At 37.0% G+C, this 19,848-nt stretch overlaps 1 protein-coding gene across 11 annotated transcripts in view; it reads left to right on the top strand.

Annotated features, from left to right (window-relative positions):
• Positions 1–18,925, top strand: part of dysc (whirlin protein dyschronic) — a 46,078-nt gene extending 27,153 nt beyond the window's left edge. For 7 of the 11 annotated variants that reach the window (XM_046629032.2, XM_046629031.2, XM_046629037.2 and 4 more), the window contains 7 exons: positions 114–295; positions 1,664–1,745; positions 2,010–2,120; positions 10,819–11,031; positions 13,714–14,034; positions 14,605–14,683; positions 14,777–18,925. In XM_046629032.2, the coding sequence (XP_046484988.1) occupies positions 114–295; positions 1,664–1,745; positions 2,010–2,120; positions 10,819–11,031; positions 13,714–14,034; positions 14,605–14,683; positions 14,777–14,919 (1,131 nt within the window). In that variant the 3' untranslated portion in view covers positions 14,920–18,925. The remainder of the gene's footprint in view (positions 1–113; positions 296–1,663; positions 1,746–2,009; positions 2,121–10,818; positions 11,032–13,713; positions 14,035–14,604; positions 14,684–14,776) is intronic. The other 4 variants (XM_046629036.2, XM_046629038.2, XM_046629039.2 and 1 more) reach the window with 4 other exon arrangements.
• Positions 18,926–19,848: the final 923 nt, after the last annotated feature.

The raw sequence follows: 19,848 nt of genomic DNA, 5'->3' as shown, positions 1-19,848 counted from the left end.
TCCAAAGCTCTGGCTCGTTGCGCGGCCGCGTGGCTCCCCGTCTTATCCGGTTTCCCAAATACCGTACTTGAGGAAGACCGTGTTTACCGGATATGTGATGTGATTTCTCGCAGAGAGGCGGCGTTGGTGGCGTTGGCGGTAACGCCACCGGAAGTTGTTGCCGACCTGCGAGGCTCGTGGACGTCGAAGGAGATCCCCTAGGAGTAACGGGACCTCTTATACCAAGGGAAGGCCAGGGGGAGTATAGGTCGCCGAGTGAGGACAGCGGTCTCGGAGCAGACATGCCCAGGAGCAGGTCGAAATTTCACGCAAAAATCAAAAACACAATTAATCGAAAGAAATTTCGCTCCCGTACGACGCTCAGTTTTCTCCTTTTCTCACTCACTTATCCAAACCATCGTCATGTTTTCTGTCGCCGTTGCATTCCTCGCAAAAAACGGCGACGACATTATTGAAGCGCAAATTTTTCTGCTACCGCGGTGTTTTTTTACTCCGACAAATTTTGAGTCCGACAAATATCGTGTGATGTGACCGTAAGCTGCAAGCGACCCATCCGATTGACCGAAGCGTCAAATCGCTGTAGTTTTGGACTCTTTTCGAACACAAATGGCGCTGTTTTGAACGAGAAATACACCAGCTAGACCGAAACTTCGGGTTATGAATGGCGTTCAAGCTTCTCGGCGGTCATAGCGGACGGAAATAACATTATTAACGAAAAAGAAATCATACGAGGTAAATCGAAGGTCGCTTGTTATCGACGGCCTGAAGTCTGTGAAGAATGGCCGTTATGATTAAATACGGGCGTTGTTGAATATGTCAAATGTACGTAGATATGCAGACTTATTTTCGTTTCGACGAATTGGGCCAAAGTAAATTATTATCAAATCGATCGATACAAAGCACTGCGGGAATAGAATAGGGTCGAATGTGGGTATCCACATACATAAATACCCGCCAACCAAACTCTACCGGGCACATGTGGCTGGCTTGTTACTCGTCACCCGGGTAACTCGTCGAAACAAATAGGTTTGCCCGACTCGATGCAGTCGCCCCGTGGTCCTACGTACCGAATACCACGGTTTTGAATTACCAAGAGCTTTAGATTTTTCCCCGAACCCCACCCAACCACTATTTACATATTCACTCAATCCTGCTTCACTTTACTTCTCACCATTCGTTCATTGGTTCGATCGAATCGTGGTTACATTGCATTTCCTTCACCGCGCGGTTCATTGAAAAACACACACTCCTGAAAATTTAATTTTTATTTTCTTACTCTGTTTCATATTTTTATTTATTTATTTTTTTTTTTTTTACATATAATTTTTATCCGCTCGATTATTCTAAGACTATAAAAACGCACACGCTGAAATACAGCTCGATATTATAAGGTTATCTACACGATGTGCTCCATTTTGTCACTTTATACTTTCACCGGGTAAGATTATGACAATTACAATCGCGATACAAGTAGTAACTGGACAAAAATTTTGAACAAAAGTGCAAAGGATCGGTGAAGATAGATTACAACAAAATGGTTATCGAATTCATTAACATTTATAATCGACCTAAAAATGAAAGCAAAGATCGAGAGAGGGGACAAGATGTAGTTTAGATAGATCAACAGACGACCGGGACGGAGTAATAATTTTGGGAATTGCAGAGCTGGCTGCAGACGAAGCCAACAGCACCAAGTCGCAACTTCAGACCTCGCCCTCTCCAACGATGACGAGTGCGATAATCAGGTATAAACTCTAATAAACAAAAAAAAAAACAAAAAGAGAAATGAAAGCCATAGCATTCGTTCATTATTCGTAACTAGCGAGACGTAAATAGAGTAGCGAAACTATGTGTAGAAAAACGTATAGAAAATACGATCTAGGCGTAAGCTAGTCTTGTAACATAGCCTATGAATATTTTTAACAAGTCTTACCCCATTCCTGTTTGCTTCTAATCCTTGTTACCTCTTTCGTTGGCGTTTTAAAAGTAATTGCGATTGATTGTTACAGGACTACGAGGACGAGGCTGAAAATGACAGAGGACGAAGGCACAGCTCACCTGGAGGTTCCCGAGGGAATACCAGAGATTTTGGACACCATCATTTGCACGCTGACAATTTGGTGAGTCAGTCTGCTTCCATCTTAAGTATTTTCTACTCGGTTCATATTTTAATTCCATTGACGATCGAGAGTTGAAGGGTGTGGAAAAGTGAATGTAAACAAGCGGGGAGAAGTTTCAAAAAAAAAAAAAATATGATCAAAAATCTGGTTCCATAATAGCCTGTGTGTGCGTACATAAAAAACAAGGCAGTAGTAGAATTTGATGTTATCGTTCGTGAGATTTTACGTGCAGTGAATTCGTTGCGATAAATAAAAATTCCAGAGTACGATTACGCACATTTGCTAATCTAACAACAATAAGCGTAAGGCGCGCACGCCTCTACCCACACGGAACATTTATCTCTGATGGACTTACCATGGAAATCCATGATGGATATGCAATGCCTCTATTAGACATCCATTTAAATGGAAATAAAGTACATTCGATCTCTATTACAGATCCAAATGTCAGCTTTTTATATATCTTGTAGAATTCTACCAGATATCCACACAGATCTCCATTAGAGATCTTAACGAACGTCTTTTGTATCCATCATTTATACGCACCTCGATCTTATCAGGTATTATAGATCTATTATACGTAGAGTTCTACTAGATATTCACCTAAGATCTTCATTGGAGATATCATGGATTTCTTGAAGACGAAATTAATATCTTTAATCGATGTTACTTTTGTATCATCTACTCCTGTTTACCTATCATCAATAATATTTTTAAATTATTATGTACACATTGTGTTTCGCCCCAGACAAAAAGTACAAAGCATAGGCAATATAGACTAGGCACTCAATGACGACCAAGTACGTAGATACCAGACGAAGTTCGGGGTAAACGAAACAGGTTCAAGGTTCTTCAAAGGTTCTATATTGATTTAGGTTTCTGCTTTTTAGAACGTGATGTACAATATTTTGATACTTGTCCTTTCGACTTGACTCAAATTTTTAATACATGGTGTAGGGGTTCGTCGAGTGTGAGTTGGCCAATATTTGCATGGTAGTATACGGTGACGGTATTGGGAACAAATATTTATAAAAAACCCGAGTATTTTCAAGGGTGAACGGAACGGCCGAATTTCTGGGGCTTTGTATAATTTGGACTTGTTTTTTTATGGTGGGAGAAGAAGTTGACCGTTCGCCACCTGGTGGTCGTCTATGGTACCTTCATTTATGTGCATGGATGTTCATAGCATTCAATGAATATCCATCACCGGCTTTGATCTGACCGTAGATATTGTGGATTTCTATTGATGTCTGTTAGAGATCCTTTATAGATATAGATCTTTTATAGAGTGTGGGTAGCGGTGGCGTCTCTAACGAAGAAGAACGTTTGAGCGTTCGAAATATCAAAAAACTGTCATTTGAAAGCTGTTGCGTCGGTAAATTTGTTATTCATTTTCTTGTTTAAATGCAATTCGGTTTTATGAATATTTCATCATTGATTCTAGAAGAATGCCTACTATACATACATATAATTGTCACATAGTATCATCCGTAGGGAAGTATGTAAGCTAGGCAGTATTGGTTATGTGCTAACGTTACGTAGGCCAAATGTTGTCATACCATCGTTACTGCATATTATTTACAATTAGAGAGTTACCCCTGCTTAGTTAGATCGTTGAGTAAATAATAACAATATTAGTAGATAAGTGAACACGAAATTTTTGTTTTTCATATTTTCATAATCGACAAGATAAATGAGTTCAAGAACAATTTATACAGTATATTAGCTATACTTGTTATAATAGAACGCGTTCCGTGAACCTCTGTGAAGTTGGCAACCCATTGATTTTTTGATTTTTTGAACTCTTATTGACTGGAACTATTTTTGAGAAGATTCCCGAACTTTCAAACAAAAATCATTTTTCCCAAAATGGGGTGCCAACATCACAGAGATGCACCGTGAAAACAAGCGTAAATTTAACGGTAACTTGGAAGAAAGGGAAGACGTGAAGTATGAAAGTTGAGAAAAATCGCAAAACTGTGTGATGCAATTTTTACAAATGCATGAACCATGAAAAATGAATTTCTTATAAAAAATCGATGCCGTGCGGTACAAATTTCATTTGTTAGTGTTATTCGTAAATTTTCAAAACCTGCATATGAAATTCATTTTCTTTTCTTCTTGTACTATCCCTTCTTCTCCTTTGTTTGGTTGTAACGAAATCGACTACCTACCGTCAAAATTTCGACGCTATGATAAAACGTACATAAATTATGCATCGCGCAGGTGGAGTACTTACCTTTAATATAAAATGCTACGACTAACTAAGAATTAGTTTAATTAATTGCGTTCAACTTTCATCTACCGTTAATCGTAAGAGCTGCTAGAGAAAGAAATTCGACGGCGACGATCGAGCCAAGCGTAACGATAGAAAATATTTACAAAAAAATCAACAATACTGAAAATAATATGAATTTTATGAAAAATATGAATGGGAAGGCGGTATATAAGAAGGCATATTTGAATATCAGTTGAAAAATGAAAAATAAATTTTACAACTATTTAAAAATATTTTATCATAGTTACTATTCGTTGGAGAATTATATTTACACTTTTCTTAATATTCACTGCCCGGCTTTGACGATGATAATCACAACGATAATAACACACGGACTCCACTTATTCAATAATGTGTATTTTTTACTTTTTATTTATTTTTATTTTTTTCTCAACAAACTTAATATACATTAAGGGGTACGGGAACTATTTACAAGAGTTTTTTTTTTACGAGTATCACACACGTAATTACATGGCTAGAAAAAAAACGTCCCAGCAGGCCTACTAAAATTTTTGGGTGAATTTAACCATTTTTTACCGTGTTGATAAGTGAAAAAAAAGTACAAATGACAAATTAAAATGTTGATATGACTGTTTATATGTTAAAATTAGTGCAAGCGTGTATCATATTCATTAGCAAAAATGTAACAAATAACACAAATGTAATGTGGACCTACTGGGACATTGCGTTTAGTCAAATTTTTCCAATAGTGCATGAATAATATAGCCTTAAATACGTAACGAAAGTATTTTTGATCGTCAAAATAACACATAAAATAGTAATAATAGAAACAATAATAATAACACGCGAGTTATTTCCGTGAGGCGGAAGTTAAACCTCGACTTCAATTGAGAAAAGACACGAGAATTCGATAAGACTTGAGTAAAAAGTGAATATGAATGCCGACATGTAAAAACGAACTAAGAAACTAACAACAATCTGAGAATATAATTTTGACGTAAGTTTTAATATACATACGTAGAATTTATACCAGGTAAAAACTATAATCATCGTGACACCGCGAGTCGGAATTATGATTTATTTTTTTTAATTCTCATTTGTTGGTTACGTTTTATTCATTTTTTTTAAGTCTTGGCATAGTAACGAAAGCAAGATCGATTCCTATATTGACGTATTATCATTAAAGCTTTTCCTGAAGCGCTTGCCGCAGTTCCTCCGTGGCTTTAGCCACGTCCTGCAATCCCTGCCGGGAATGATGATGATTGTGTTCAGTCCTGATCGCGACCCCGACGGTGTGCTGATGAGCGGTCGAATTCGATCTCCTCACGGAATTACTTGTGCCGAATTTTGGCCGCGGTATCCTTACACGCTGCACGTCGCTCAGCCAGGATTCCATGACGATACTTGATGACAATTCGGTCTCCGTCACCGTCCCTCTGCCGTATTATTTCTGCGATACGCAGAAGCTCGCCGAGCCTCCTGTCAACGTTTTACTATCCGCTATTTGTCGCAATCTCGTGCGACAGACGCTGAAAAATAGAAAAATAAAAAAATGAAACAATTGGTAATTGAGCAAAAAATATTTTGCGACTTACGCGAGAAATCTTTGTACAATTTCTTACTGTTCTTATATTAAATCTGGAAAAAGGTTTTTCAACTTTTTGTTCACATCATTAGTGGTTGTGGAAGTTTTCGCTGTTACAATGTTATGATACAGCCATCATTTTGTTGGTTCTACAAGTCTTGAAGAATGGAAATTTTCTATCTCACATCATTGTTTGTCGCTAACCTTTCTCCTAATTCTAATATTATAGTTTCGCGATCATTTTGCTGTCAATTTAAGTTCGGAAGAATGTTTCTAAATTGTCAACGATATCATTATTTATTGGCATTTTTTTTGCTGTTGTAATATTACAACATTGCCATAATTTTGCCGTTCACTCGAGTCTGAGGAGATTTCTTTTTTTTTTTTAATTTCTTACCGACTTCGCTATCTGTTTTATATTAATTTTTTCACTTTTATCATACCGTACTTTCCTTGGCTGTTATTGTGAGGATACTTTTATCCTTGCACGCGTGATGTTCAATGCTAAGACGGCATCATCGCTTGAGGATGATAAAGAAATCTGGGTCGAATGGTCATGCGGAGCTGTAAGAGGCTAGGGCATGACGAACGAATGCGGCGACGATGTCATGATGTCACTGGGGCAAGACGCGGTCTGACAAACAAGAGGATTGGTAGCGGTGAGGTTCAAGGAGGGGAAATCGGCACTGTAAAATACGTGCGTGATTTACTAAATTTCTTGTGTTTACCTTTCGTGATTTTTCAACTTTATGTTTCTTCTCCGGTGTTTCTTCGCCTTATTATAATTAGTTTTGATTTTTCGTTCGGTTGGCCGTAAGACCGATCGTTTTTTATCGCTACCAATATCATTGAACTTTTTTTTCTCCGCTACGCGTATAAATACGATGATGACATTCGCCATGAATTCTCTATTCGTTTCAATGCCTATTATGTTTCATTATTTTTCTCTCTTCTCTTTGTGAACCTCTTTTTTTTTACTACGCTTTTTTTTTATTCATTTATTCGTTTCTTTGTTTTTTTTTCTCTATCTCATTAACGGTAGAAATCATAATACCAGAAATTGTAAGCACGCAAACACGGAGCGGTAATAATAATTAGTAGTAATAGCAATAATTATGATAAAAATTGCTGAATAATTCGAATATTGAACACGAAGGTTCAGAGGAAAAAAAAAAGATCGAGACTGAATTTTGCACACACGAAAAATATTGATCACGATTCTAAAGCTGTTATTAAACTTCAGTTTTTTTTTTATTACCATTTTTCTTAATTATTTTTGTTATTTTCATTTTAGTATTTTATTCAGTTCTCGTTCGTGGTCGAATTTTTCAAGTCTACGTCAACTATAAAATAAAGATCCCAACAACTCTCGCAATTCATCATCAAATCAAATTGAAGTCGACAATTTGACGAAATAAGAATCAAGAATAGAACAAAAGAAAAAACGAAAGCCGGAAGAGGAAGAGCAAAACAATCGGTAAATAATTTGTGAAACCTTTTACCGCATAATGAGATATTACGTGTTAAATATCTTGACATGTTACGAAAATTTCAAACCGTATTCATATGTGGTTACGCAAGTATCTTGTATTATAAATTATACGTATGTATATTAGAAGCGTTTCCGGCCTGCTAATATATCGGTATATAGACATGTATTTATTTACCTAGCTCACACGTGTGACGATCTATGTTTAGATAACGGTCTGCAGTTTCACTGACCTAAGATCAATATTAGTTCTGGCATACGCACAATACGTAAATATATCCATGTGTATCTACTAGGAATCTCATATGTAATATTAAACCGTTACGTGGTTGGGATGAAAAGAGACACCAAAGAAGAAAAAAATCATAGTACATAAAAACAATGTTGGTAAAAAGTCGACTGAAAGAAAGGACATCAAAAGAAATAAAAACTAATTGTATTTTACTGAAACAATATACATTTAAATATTATATACGATGGTTTAAATTCTCAATAAAAAACTATCGCTAAATAACGATATGCAATCGGAAATAATACATACATATGCATAGACACACGAATAAATCTGTATAAAATATACGTCTGTAAAAACGTTTTTGTTCGATGAGTGAAGATGGTAGTTGTGGTCATAATTTAAAAATGGCTTTCTATCCCGATAAGTCTTATACACAGCGTTATAATTATGCGTATTTATTTATATACAGCGTAAATAGATGATGCGATTACCGAAATTGACAAAAATTTATCTATGCCATATTGCGTACATGCAAAATATACACGCGAATAGATCAAAAATACGTAGTAAGCGACTAGATTTCTATTTTCTCAGAGTTCGTTTAAAATGTGTATCATACAAATGTAATTGCATCCGTAAGCAAAAAAAAAAAAACGATTATCAATTAACGGAAGTTCAGTGAATGCTTGGGTACAGAATAATAAGCAAAACGACATGCGTAAAAACCTGGCCTGGAAATAACCCATCAATCGCTCCTATCAGAAAAGTGTGCAAAATTGATTTCATCGATCGTAATTTGCTTCGAAACGGAAAATCGGTATAACTCAAGATTCGATCGATATCCTGCTGCCGATTTTGAATACTCGAACCAGTTTCCATGTAGGAATGCACGACGATGCATGCACCGCAAAGAAAATCGATTCAGCTTACTTATTTCGTGGTAGAAATCCAACCGATCCCGTTGGCGATCTCGCAGCCGCAGCGAACGTACGAATCGTGTATTTTTCAAAGTAACACAGCCGAACCGTTCCCGTCGAGGATGGCGCAGCGACTGATTCGTAGCCGAGCGAGACTTGACCGATCCGACGATCAGAAACTGGCAGCAGAAGCAGAGCTACCAGGCTGGGAACACCGGTCCGTTCTTTCGTTCAGGGCAAGCTGGATGACTTACCTGATCAGGTGCAGCGCAGGCGAGCGAGGTGATAGGGAGAGAGCGAGAGCGAGAGCAAAAACCGGCGGATAGACGAGGTTAGAAAAGAGAGAGGTCTCCGGTAGTCGGCAGGTAGGGGGGGGCCAGGAAAGCGCAGGCATATGGCAGACTGACAGCGTTGCCAAGCCTTGTGTGCCTCCCAGAATCATTAGCCACTGCGTATAGTTCCCCGTCTTCTGCTCAGCCCGAACCGGAACGACAGCCGATAACCGATTCCCAGATCGGTGAAAGAAAAAAAATCAATCTCATCATCGATCGCGATCTTTCCGATCACGTACCGATCCCGGTGCGTCACCGGAACCGATTTACACAAACGCTGATCGCGATCGGTTCGGTAGTACCGAGAAATCGGCACTCGGATTCGGGTGAAACTTATAAATATCTGCGTATTCGTGAATAATAGGAGGAAATGGAACCGGACTGGCACGATGCGACTTCCGCGATCGGTTTTGTGCCGGTGATCCGAGGTCACAGCGGCACCCAACTTTCTTCGCGTGAGCCACTAACGAGGAGAGACGGGTTAGTGACCGGTACCCCTGAAACGGGCCTGAATGATCCGCCCTCGGGTGTATGACGGAGTTGCGTATTCCTGCGAAAAACGAGTTACTTACCGATCCGACTGATCTCAACGGTTCCGGCCCCCTTTTCAGTGCCCGTACACTCGTAACCTATGTAGGTTACTCGGCGGAGACAGATTACGACCGCAGAACTGCGTTTCTTCGCCCGATTTCATCCGCTTGCGAGAAGGATCGCGGTGACCGGTGTCTCCGATTATCGATCGGCAATCGGTGTCAACCTGCAATTAAGTTTCCTTGTTTCCATAAAATGGCCTTTATTCCGAGAACGGCAATTGTTAGCTACAACAAAAACATCTATGCGGCTGTTAACCGATTTAATAACCTTACTCTACATTGAAAAAAAAAAACTGGAAATAATAGTTCAGTGGTTGAGGTCTTATTTTTTTTTTTTGTTTTTTTTCACCAGTATCGATCGTTGCGAATACTTTGCTAGCTATGCGCAGTGCATATATAATAATACAGAACGTTAAACAGCTTTGTGGAGAAACCAAGAGAAAGTTCTGAAGACAACGATATATTGTCTCTTACAATACCCAACCGCATGATTTGAAACGCGCTCGATCGTCGCCGCGGCCGTGACAAGATAGAATTTTAGGTAAAATAATAAATAACAAGTTCATGAAAAGAGGAGCTAACCATTATTCTAAACAGCCACGCACATGAATTCTCAGAATTCTATTTTCAATTGAAAGAAACTGACGTAAAATCTTGGAGAGATTAAAACGGTTGAAAATAACAAGTTTTCAAAAGGCTTCATTCAAAAAACTTTCTATAGCTCGATAATTGATGCCGTTCTGAATGATTTAATTATTATGAGATGTTACATATATGACTCTGAACAACTTTAATAGACCCGACGTTTGAATGACGGTGCTCGACCTTAGAGCTTCAAAATAGGTTGAACCTGAAAAACTTTGTATCAGTCGAATACAAATAATTCCAACCGACTATCGATGATTGATTTTACGAGTTTTAACCGACTCGTCATGACTTCGGTTAACCCTGTACCTTTCAATCACTTCAAAGAGCTGAAGATATAACTTGAAGTGAACCTACAACTTTAAAATTTGGGGTACATTGTTGTGCTTTGAATATTGGTTAACTCCTCGTGGACCGTGAAGTGCTCAGTGGAGTTTCTTCCGGTAATGGAATGGAGCAGGATGCAAATAGAAGGGTTATTCGATCGGTTTTCAAACCCTTCGGGACAAGGTTGATTAATGTGTCGATGAAGTGTCATCAGGACCATGTGATCTTCGCGAAGTCCGAGAGACGAATTTATCCCAGCGCGTATTAGAACGCCTAAAGATAATCCCAATAAGTCGGGCTAACAAGGACTGGTATTTGGGGGTTGTGTTGTGCTAGGAGAGCGATGGCGGTTGCGAGGGTAGCGACTCCGAGATGATGGGAAATGGGAGACGCGGCGAGAGGGATCGCGAAGAGGATGATGAGGACGAGGAGGGCAGGGAGGAGAGGAACTCGGAGAGTGGCGGTGGGGGTTTCGGTGGGTGGAGAAACCACCTTCTCGGTGGCCTTACGCAGCGCGTCAAGTCCTGGTACTGGGGCGCCAGGCCCCTAGTAAGTTACAGTATCTAAAACAGTCTCCATCAACAAAACCAACCAATCAACAAATCAACCGACGGCCAAAACTCTCAACCAAGTATTAAACACGGCCCGGATAAGTCTCGGCCCTCGCACACACCAAACTTTCGATCAAAGGGTTGACCATTCACGAATTGAGCTCACATCGGACCGCGAGCCTTCACGACGTCAGAGGACTTGACATGAGTTCAAGTTACTTCAAGTCCTTTCAAATGACTTCCTCGGGTCAAAAAACTTCATTTACATTCAAATTACTTCAATTCAATTCATAGCCATTATCACGGCTTCGGGTGGATTCCCGTGACTTTAAATGACTTCACGTGAATTCACCTGATATCAGGTCAGTCGTCGAAAAGATACCTGAGTTAATGTGAATTCGCATGGTTTCAAGTGACTTCGTGAAGTCGAAATACTCAAATTAAATTCAAATGGCTTCTGGTGAGTTTAGGTATATTCATTCTACTCCAGGTGACTTCATTAAAGTGAATTAAAATAACTTTTCTTTAAGTGCAAAGCTGACTTCAAGCATGGTCAACCTATCGCTTTCGATGAAACTTATATGCATACCGTCACTCGCCGGCACAATACCACACACACAAAAACAGAGTAAACCAAATCACAACCGACATCAGACCACAGAGAAGACACTAATTGTAAGGATTCTGGAGGGTGCCTCTTCGTCTGATTTCATCAATTTCATGACACTCTCTTCGAGTATGTTAAGGGAAGTTTTACACCGTTGGACCCTCCAGTTTCCTCTTTGACGGGGAATCGTGATCACAGAGTTGCTCAAGTATCATTGTCAGATGAACGGGAGCAGTTCGACTTAACTTTTGCAAATGGGGTATGACAGATGACGTTCATGATTGAAAGATACCGAGTGGTTGAAGTCAAGTGAACGTGATCACTCGAATCAAGACATCTTGAATTAGTACGCGTAGAATGATGATATTGATGAACAAAGACACATGGAATGGATATATTAAAATTTAACACGATATAGCATGATTTCACTCTTACAATTAGATGATGTTTAGTTTTTTTCCTTCTTCTTTTATATATTCTCAAAATTTATCATATATCTTGTGCTATATAGAGATAGTGAGTGATACAATATTATATACATAGTGATAGAGTGTGTTCGTATCATTAGATGTCTTGCACATTTGAATGATAATCATTCAGTTCTGATAATCTATTTAAAAATATTATATTATACACCTTTTTAGCACGGTACTAGATGTCCTAGCATGCACGATAATAATTAAAACATTGGTATTAACAATCACTACGAAGAGAAAGAATCGTGATAATGACATATCACGTTGAATCGGTTCCATTATTCGCACAATTGTTACAGTTTCTGTGAGACAAACGACGCGACGTGAACTTAATAAATTGCGAGAGAGTGCAGCACAGTTCGTACCTATTATTATAACTCTACAGACTATTGTAAAATTCATTCCCACGCATTGGAACTTTCTCGAAAAAAAAAAAAATAAATAAAAGAAAAAGGACTGCCTCCACTGTCTCATCGAAAAGAGGCGCAACAAACTCCCGGGAATTTCACCACGTCGTTTCTTCGATTTTCATTATTGTGTATCTTATTGTGAGACTCGGTTCGTTCAAGTAGTTCGCGGATCTAGCGGATAGTGACTGATCGAGAAAGTATACAATTTGCATACATACATTGTACCTGTTACTTATATCATGCTATAATACGACAAAGTGCAGCGTGTATAAAAAAAAAAAATTCACGTTCTTTCGCAGGACTCGACGAGATCGAAGTGCGTACAGAGTAAACCAAACGTGATAAAAATAATGTTTAAAAACGTATGCGTGAAGGGATGGACCTCGATTAATATTTATTACATAATGCCTGTATATTATTATATATACGTGACACCTTCACTCTCCGAGCACAACCACACCCCACCCACCAACCACCATATAAACAGCCTATTATACCATATCTATGCAAGCATGATACTTTCATAATTTTATATTATATTGATACATGAATATTGAATATTACATTAAATTAATGAAAATACTAATGAATATTTTTAATGCGTGCAGTTCAGTCTTCTAGTGGATCGGTTATGTTGATATCATATACATACATACATATTCGTTTGTGTGAATTCAAATATACATACAAGTGTTTATTTTACGATACGGCAGATTTCACCCTGACGACAAATTTTCACATTATGCAGTCTTTTTCCTTCGAGATTACCTAACCTAATTCAAAAAGCGTGAAACATTACTTTAACAAGCTACTTGAATAATTATAGAGAATAATTACATCTTTTTATATTCTTATAAAAAAAATCTGTTGTCTAAGTCAGAACCATTGAAATCTATTGAAACCTTGTGAACATTTTCGATTTCCGGCGTGTTTCGGAACACTGTTTGAAACTTTCAAAGTGCACTGAAATACTTTCGAATCGAGCGTATTCTAACGGCTGTGAAAGGTTAAAAAATTATTTGATTATACTGAAATCGTGTGGATTTATTGAATTTATTCGAAATGTTGTTCCGTTGTTTTGAAAATAATCATGCAGAGTCATTGTGAGATCCAGAGCGTCGAGTGAGTCTGCCGATACTTTGTTCTTCCGCGAGCTGAGATACGTTGCGACGTTGAAAAACGTGTAGTTAACACCTTTACAGGAACTCGCGCACAAACTATCTCGCAGCTTCGATATGCAGGAGGCACAGTTGCTGGAGGAAGTCGGCTCCGGAAGTGGGACAAACGGCAGCGGAGGATCCGGCCGTCCTCCGAGACGTCATCACAGCGCCCAGCGGCTTGCCCGAGGTGACATGGCAACCGGAAGAGAGGACGATGGCGCCCTCGTCGTGCCGGACCACCAGGGGAACCTTCGCATTACCGTCAGGAAGACAAAATCGATCCTGGGAATCGCTATCGAGGGTGGCGCCAACACGAAACATCCCTTACCCCGAATCATCAACATTCATGTAATTCCCGAAATATTTCGTAAAGCCAGTTCCGTCACTTTTGGTACCAAGTTTGATTATCTTTCACCCAATTCGAACGTGTTCAGAAATTTGGTAGCAAGTTTTTAAACGTTTTCAGATCTATAAACTAGGAATCAACATTCGTGGTCAATTTTCGTGGAGTTGTTTTAATTCAAATGAAAATTTCTTGAAAATATATTATTGACCATGCCAATTTTGAAAACATTTGCGAAGAATTTTGGAAAAATTTCAAAGTATTCAAAAACTACGTAATTTTAATGCAAAATTTTGCCTACATCTGAAAACTTTTTATATAATATTGATAAACTCACCGGCATTGTTTGAATTACTATGACAATTAATAGAAATTAAATGTGTCAGTATTTTTGAAATCTATTCGGAATTTTTTTCAAAAATAGAGCGATGAATAGTTTTCCACCGAGAAAGTGAAGAAAAATAACAGTTGCTTGTCTTGATTAGTCAAATGGGTCGATTTTTGGATTCGTCTCGTGTTTGGACAAAAAATTTAACGAACCCATGTCATTTTCTTTTTTTGCCACACTTACGCAGGATAACGGGGCGGCTTTTGAAGCTGGAGGACTTGAAGTTGGCCAATTGATCCTTGAAGTGGACGGACACAAAGTACAAGGTACGTTAAAATAGACGTAATCATTTTTCGACGGAATTTTTAAAATTTTGAAGAAGCAGAAACTCGGAATAATTTCATTCGCTTTTATGACAGGGCTTCATCATCAAGAAGTGGCACGACTGATAGCAGATTCGTTTGCACGGAGAGACCGCAACGAGATCGAGTTCCTAGTCGTCGAGGCGAAGAAGAGCAACCTCGAGCCAAAACCAACAGCGTTGATATTCCTGGAAGCGTAGCAAGAGTCCCCCACCTCTGAGCCAGAACCTCCCTAGCTCTAAATATTGAACGACGAGTGCTATAACGCGTACGAAAATCTCCTGGGTGATGAAATTTCGAGAGAAGAAAGAGGAGTTGAAGAAACAATAAAAAAAAAAAAAAAACTAATCGAAAATTGAATCTCACCGGGGAGAAATTCAAAATAAAATTTGTTGAAAATGTTCACTCGTTCAGAAGAATAAGATCATCAGAGCTGGCCCAGGTGGTGGGACTGCATGAATAATAATGGTGTAACTATGTAATCATTAGGTGAATTTAATATTACACGGAAATTAATTTATGCATAATATATTCTAAAATCTGCACTGAATATGCTGTTATGTTTATGTGATTACGAAGAGGTCAAAGAAAAACTGAAAGAACATGTTCGAAGTAGTGCACTGTGAGGTTAGAATCGAACTACGGAAAATCAAGAATCTTATTTACGGACGATTTTGAAATTCCACACTGGGTCTATGGACTGGAAAAATAAACGGAAACGTGAATCGTCATAGTGTGGCAGCCTAGAAAAAAGAAAAGAAAGATGGCAGAGAAGAAATTAGCAATAGCGTCGCAACAAAACAGCCACGTTCTCCGCCTTGCGATTTTACCTCACGCGTTTTTTCAATTACACCAATAATTTGTAGCGATCTTAGTTCCAGTAGCTTCTCTGTTTCTGAAATTATTGAAAAAAAAGTTTGTCTTTCGGATTTCGGAGCATCGATTTCTCAATCTTGGATTAAAACGTAACGCTTCTCGCTTAGGTTCGTAATCCGAAATACCAATTTCCCGACATGCTACCAAAAATATAACGGTTTATCGATCGAACCAAATTATCGCAAACACCGTTGAATGTGCAAAAAACAAGGTAGCGAAAAAACTGAGAAAACATCCAACATATTATAGTTGATCGCCCCGGATTATTATCAGTATTAAAAAAGGTTTAATATAATATACCTATGTATAGTATAAGAGATAAAATTTAAGCGAGGTACAATTGTTGTTGCATGATAAATATATATGATACGTTTTACCAATTATCAACACAACTTCTGAATATCAAAAAATCAACTTCAACAGTCTACAAATTTCAAATGATAGTGAAGCTCATTTCCTGTCATCCAGAAGTTGCGCTGAGAATAGGTCTAGTTATTCATATTTATTCAGATAGTGTGCCAAACAATCGCGATGTTTTCTGTAAACGTGGGATAAACCTGTTTATTATTAATACTATTATTACACAATTGATATAAAATGATGAATAATATTATACTTATACGAATAAGAATAATATAAATAATAACAATAACATACAACGTAATACGTAAACTGTGAAATATATACATATAGATTTATAATACAATATTATATATTTGGACACAAACAAATTATACATCGTATGTACCTATCAGGCGTTCAATTAGCCATAGAGTCACCGGAAAAATACAAGTGTACGATGAAGTAATCATGCAGCAGAGAAAACCAACCGTGATTTAATATTAATAAAAGTAAATATATAGTTAAATTAATAAAATAATTAATAATTATATACCGAGTGAAACAATATATTATAACTGTACACACATACCTAAAACTGATATAAACAATATAATAGGTAATATTATTACTGTTGACAAATGTGTTACAGAAAATGTTGAGAAAAAAAAGTTGAAAAAATGTATTGATAATAATAATGACATACAATATGGTTGAACTGAAAAAAAAGCTAGTGGAAGTTGACTTGAAAAGCGCGTTGTTAAATTGATATTACTCATAATAATACACTTCAAATATTTGAACAATCAATTATATTTATAATATAATCGATGCGATGAATTTAACTATCTTACATGCTTTACCAAATAGATGTGTACGCGTATAACCGTAAGTAAACTTCAGGCTACGTAAGGATTACGATACTATATACTGTTATAATATGTAAATTCATATAGACGCTCGCAAACTGTATAATACATTATATTTATAATAACAATGATAATATAACGATAGAGACTTTAACGGGAATTGTTAATGCTTAAAGGTATAAATATAGTATTGAATATATATATAAAAATCAGTGACACATTATATATTATTATAATGAACATCCTCTGTATTGTTGCTATCGCAAGCAATAAATGATAATAATGACATTAACAATAAGAATAATAATAACATTAAAAACAAATATTATAAAATTAATGAGAAGATGATAGCCGGCAGCCGAGCCTCCAGCTGGATTATATTTTGCGCCATTGACAAAACAGCGTAATTTCTATAGACACGTGTCTATATTGTATATAAATATATCGTTCAATCATCTCTTTGCCTGATGATATTGATGAATATGAGTCCGTTATCATTATTAATATTGTTGGTTGTGATTATTATCATTACAATCGTAACGTCTGTATCAATCAGTGATTGTTGCACTCGCAGAACTTGAGTACATAGGTAGATAGGCACAAAATGCGTGTGTATAATAATAATAATAATAATAATAATAATAATAATAATAATAATAATAATAATAATAATAATAATTTGTAATAAACCAAAGCTTAAATATTTCATATATGATACTAATTTTTATGCAAATCGCTTGATTATTATCTACTTCATATATTAATAGTATATAAAATATTGTTCTACGTTTATTCATTTTATTGTTTATTTACTTATTTTTTTATCCGGTAATATCAAATCTACGACAAGTAATAGCGGTAGGTACGTGCCAAACGCGAGAAACAATACCTCATAAACACATAGAAACAATTAGCAATAAATTGAAATACACTTTCAACTATCATTTTTCATGTTCTATTAATAGAGGTAATTGTAAAAAGAGGAAATCAGTTATTCACAAAACGCTTTACCAGCATGAACTTCATTGTAATTCAATTTTCGAATCAATGATATTTATTATTATTTTCAACAATTACAACAACATACATCGATGATAATATAATAAATGATAGTATATTAGGGTTCCGGATTGTCAAGAAATGAGTGAATAAATATAAAAACAAAAATGTGTAAAATGATACACTCTATAATAGAAATGAAATTAATATAAAATTGTTATTATCATTATTAGGCTGATCTTCGATTATCACTATTTTACGTATGACTTGTTTAATAATAACAATGACAGGTATAACAATATGATGATAACAATAATAATAGCAATAATAATGATGTATGATACATTAAAAGTGTTCGTCATAAATTTCATGATAACTCGCGTCCATTCTGTGATTTGAATTTATCTTAAAGATTTGAATTGGTATCATCATTAATTGGTAAAACAGAAATGTTATACCACCATGATTATACTGCACGCTCTCATGATAACTCGATTATGAATTGTGTGAAAATTCGCATGCCCACTATACCGATCGCCGATATTATCAGTAACGATCGACCAGGAATTACGATCAACGTAACTTTCGACCTACGTGAAGATCGCATGCGGTCTTCAAATGTCTTGAAAATTTTGACGCCAAAAAATTGCTCCCTAATTGCTTTTATTTGCTCCCACATGGTTTTCGAGAACTTGAAAAAAAAATGCATTTCCTACAGCCGCTGGGTGTTTCGTGGATTTTGCAAAGTTTTGCAGTGCAAGAGATTAATGAATGACAATTGCAAAGAAACTAGAAGCGACCGAAGAGCAAGTGGTAGCATTTATCCTTCCGTTCGACCTCTCATTCTTTCGATCGGGACGCGGGTTCAAATCTGGCGCCACTGGACCTAACCTCTCAAATAAGTTCCTTTCTGTTTTCGGAGATTTTTCGAATACTATACTGGAGTAAACGAAAAAATTGGTATTGGTAAATAAGTAAAGAACAATTGAGTAGCAACTGAAAAAAATTTTGAGGGCGGCTAGGTGGTCTAGTGGAGTAAGTCTCCGGTAAAGCATCGCTAGATATCAGGTTCGATTCCTGGCTCCGTCGTTAATTTTTCAAATTCACCAGTTGTTCAAATTTACATATTTTCGAAAAAAAATTTCATTTGGTCCGAATCAACATACTTTTTATTGGAGATTTCGGTTTAAATCTACCGCTCGTTGACGTAGTCTACAAATAAGTTACTCTGGTTTATCTTCAGATATCTTGAAAACTGTAAGAAACCAAATCCCGAAATCGGTAGATACGTAAAGAGGAATCGAGGAGAAATAGAAGCAATTATCACTTGATCCGAATCGATATTTTTTCGTTACACCAGTTCGAATCCACTTCTCGTCGACATAACCTGCAAACTAGTTATTCTGGTTTGTCTCAGTTTTTGCAACAACTGTGAGGGAACAAATGATCAGACTTACAAAGCAATTACCAACGGTCCAAGAGTAATTAGAAGCAATTATCAGATTTTACACATCTCCATACGTTCAAACGAAATATCAAATAGAATTTGACCACACTTCACCTATCGAAAAACTCCTTAGCAGTTTTTCTTGACTTTGTCGAAAACCGTGCCGAAGCAATTATAAAAAACAAAAAAATAATTGAGAGCAATTGTTTAAATATGGCGCCATTCTACTCGGGATCAAGTGTCTGACACGTTTTTTTGGACTTTCTTGAAAACCGTGCGGTAGCCATTAGCACAAGTTATAGAGCAATTGGGAGCAATTCAGGAGCAATTGTTTGGTACACGAATTTCTGCAAAATTCAGCGATTTTGCAAAATCTAAGAAACACCCGGCGGCTCCAGGAGATTCGTTTTTGTTTTGATTTTTTTTTTTGGACGGATTTTCTGGCAAATAAATGAAGTGAAGTAAAGTGGTTGCTCAATACTAAATCACATTGATTACTACCTCGTTTTTTTCCTTGCATACAACTAGCGCATCGTATCGTATACCACGTATTAGAAGCTGAACCTTAGACGCATATAACATGTACGGAAGAAAAATAT

This window comes from Neodiprion pinetum, chromosome 5 (assembly GCF_021155775.2).
Source record: "Neodiprion pinetum isolate iyNeoPine1 chromosome 5, iyNeoPine1.2, whole genome shotgun sequence".
Taxonomy (NCBI): Eukaryota; Metazoa; Arthropoda; class Insecta; order Hymenoptera; family Diprionidae; genus Neodiprion; species Neodiprion pinetum.
This window is presented reverse-complemented; position numbering and strand designations above follow the sequence as displayed.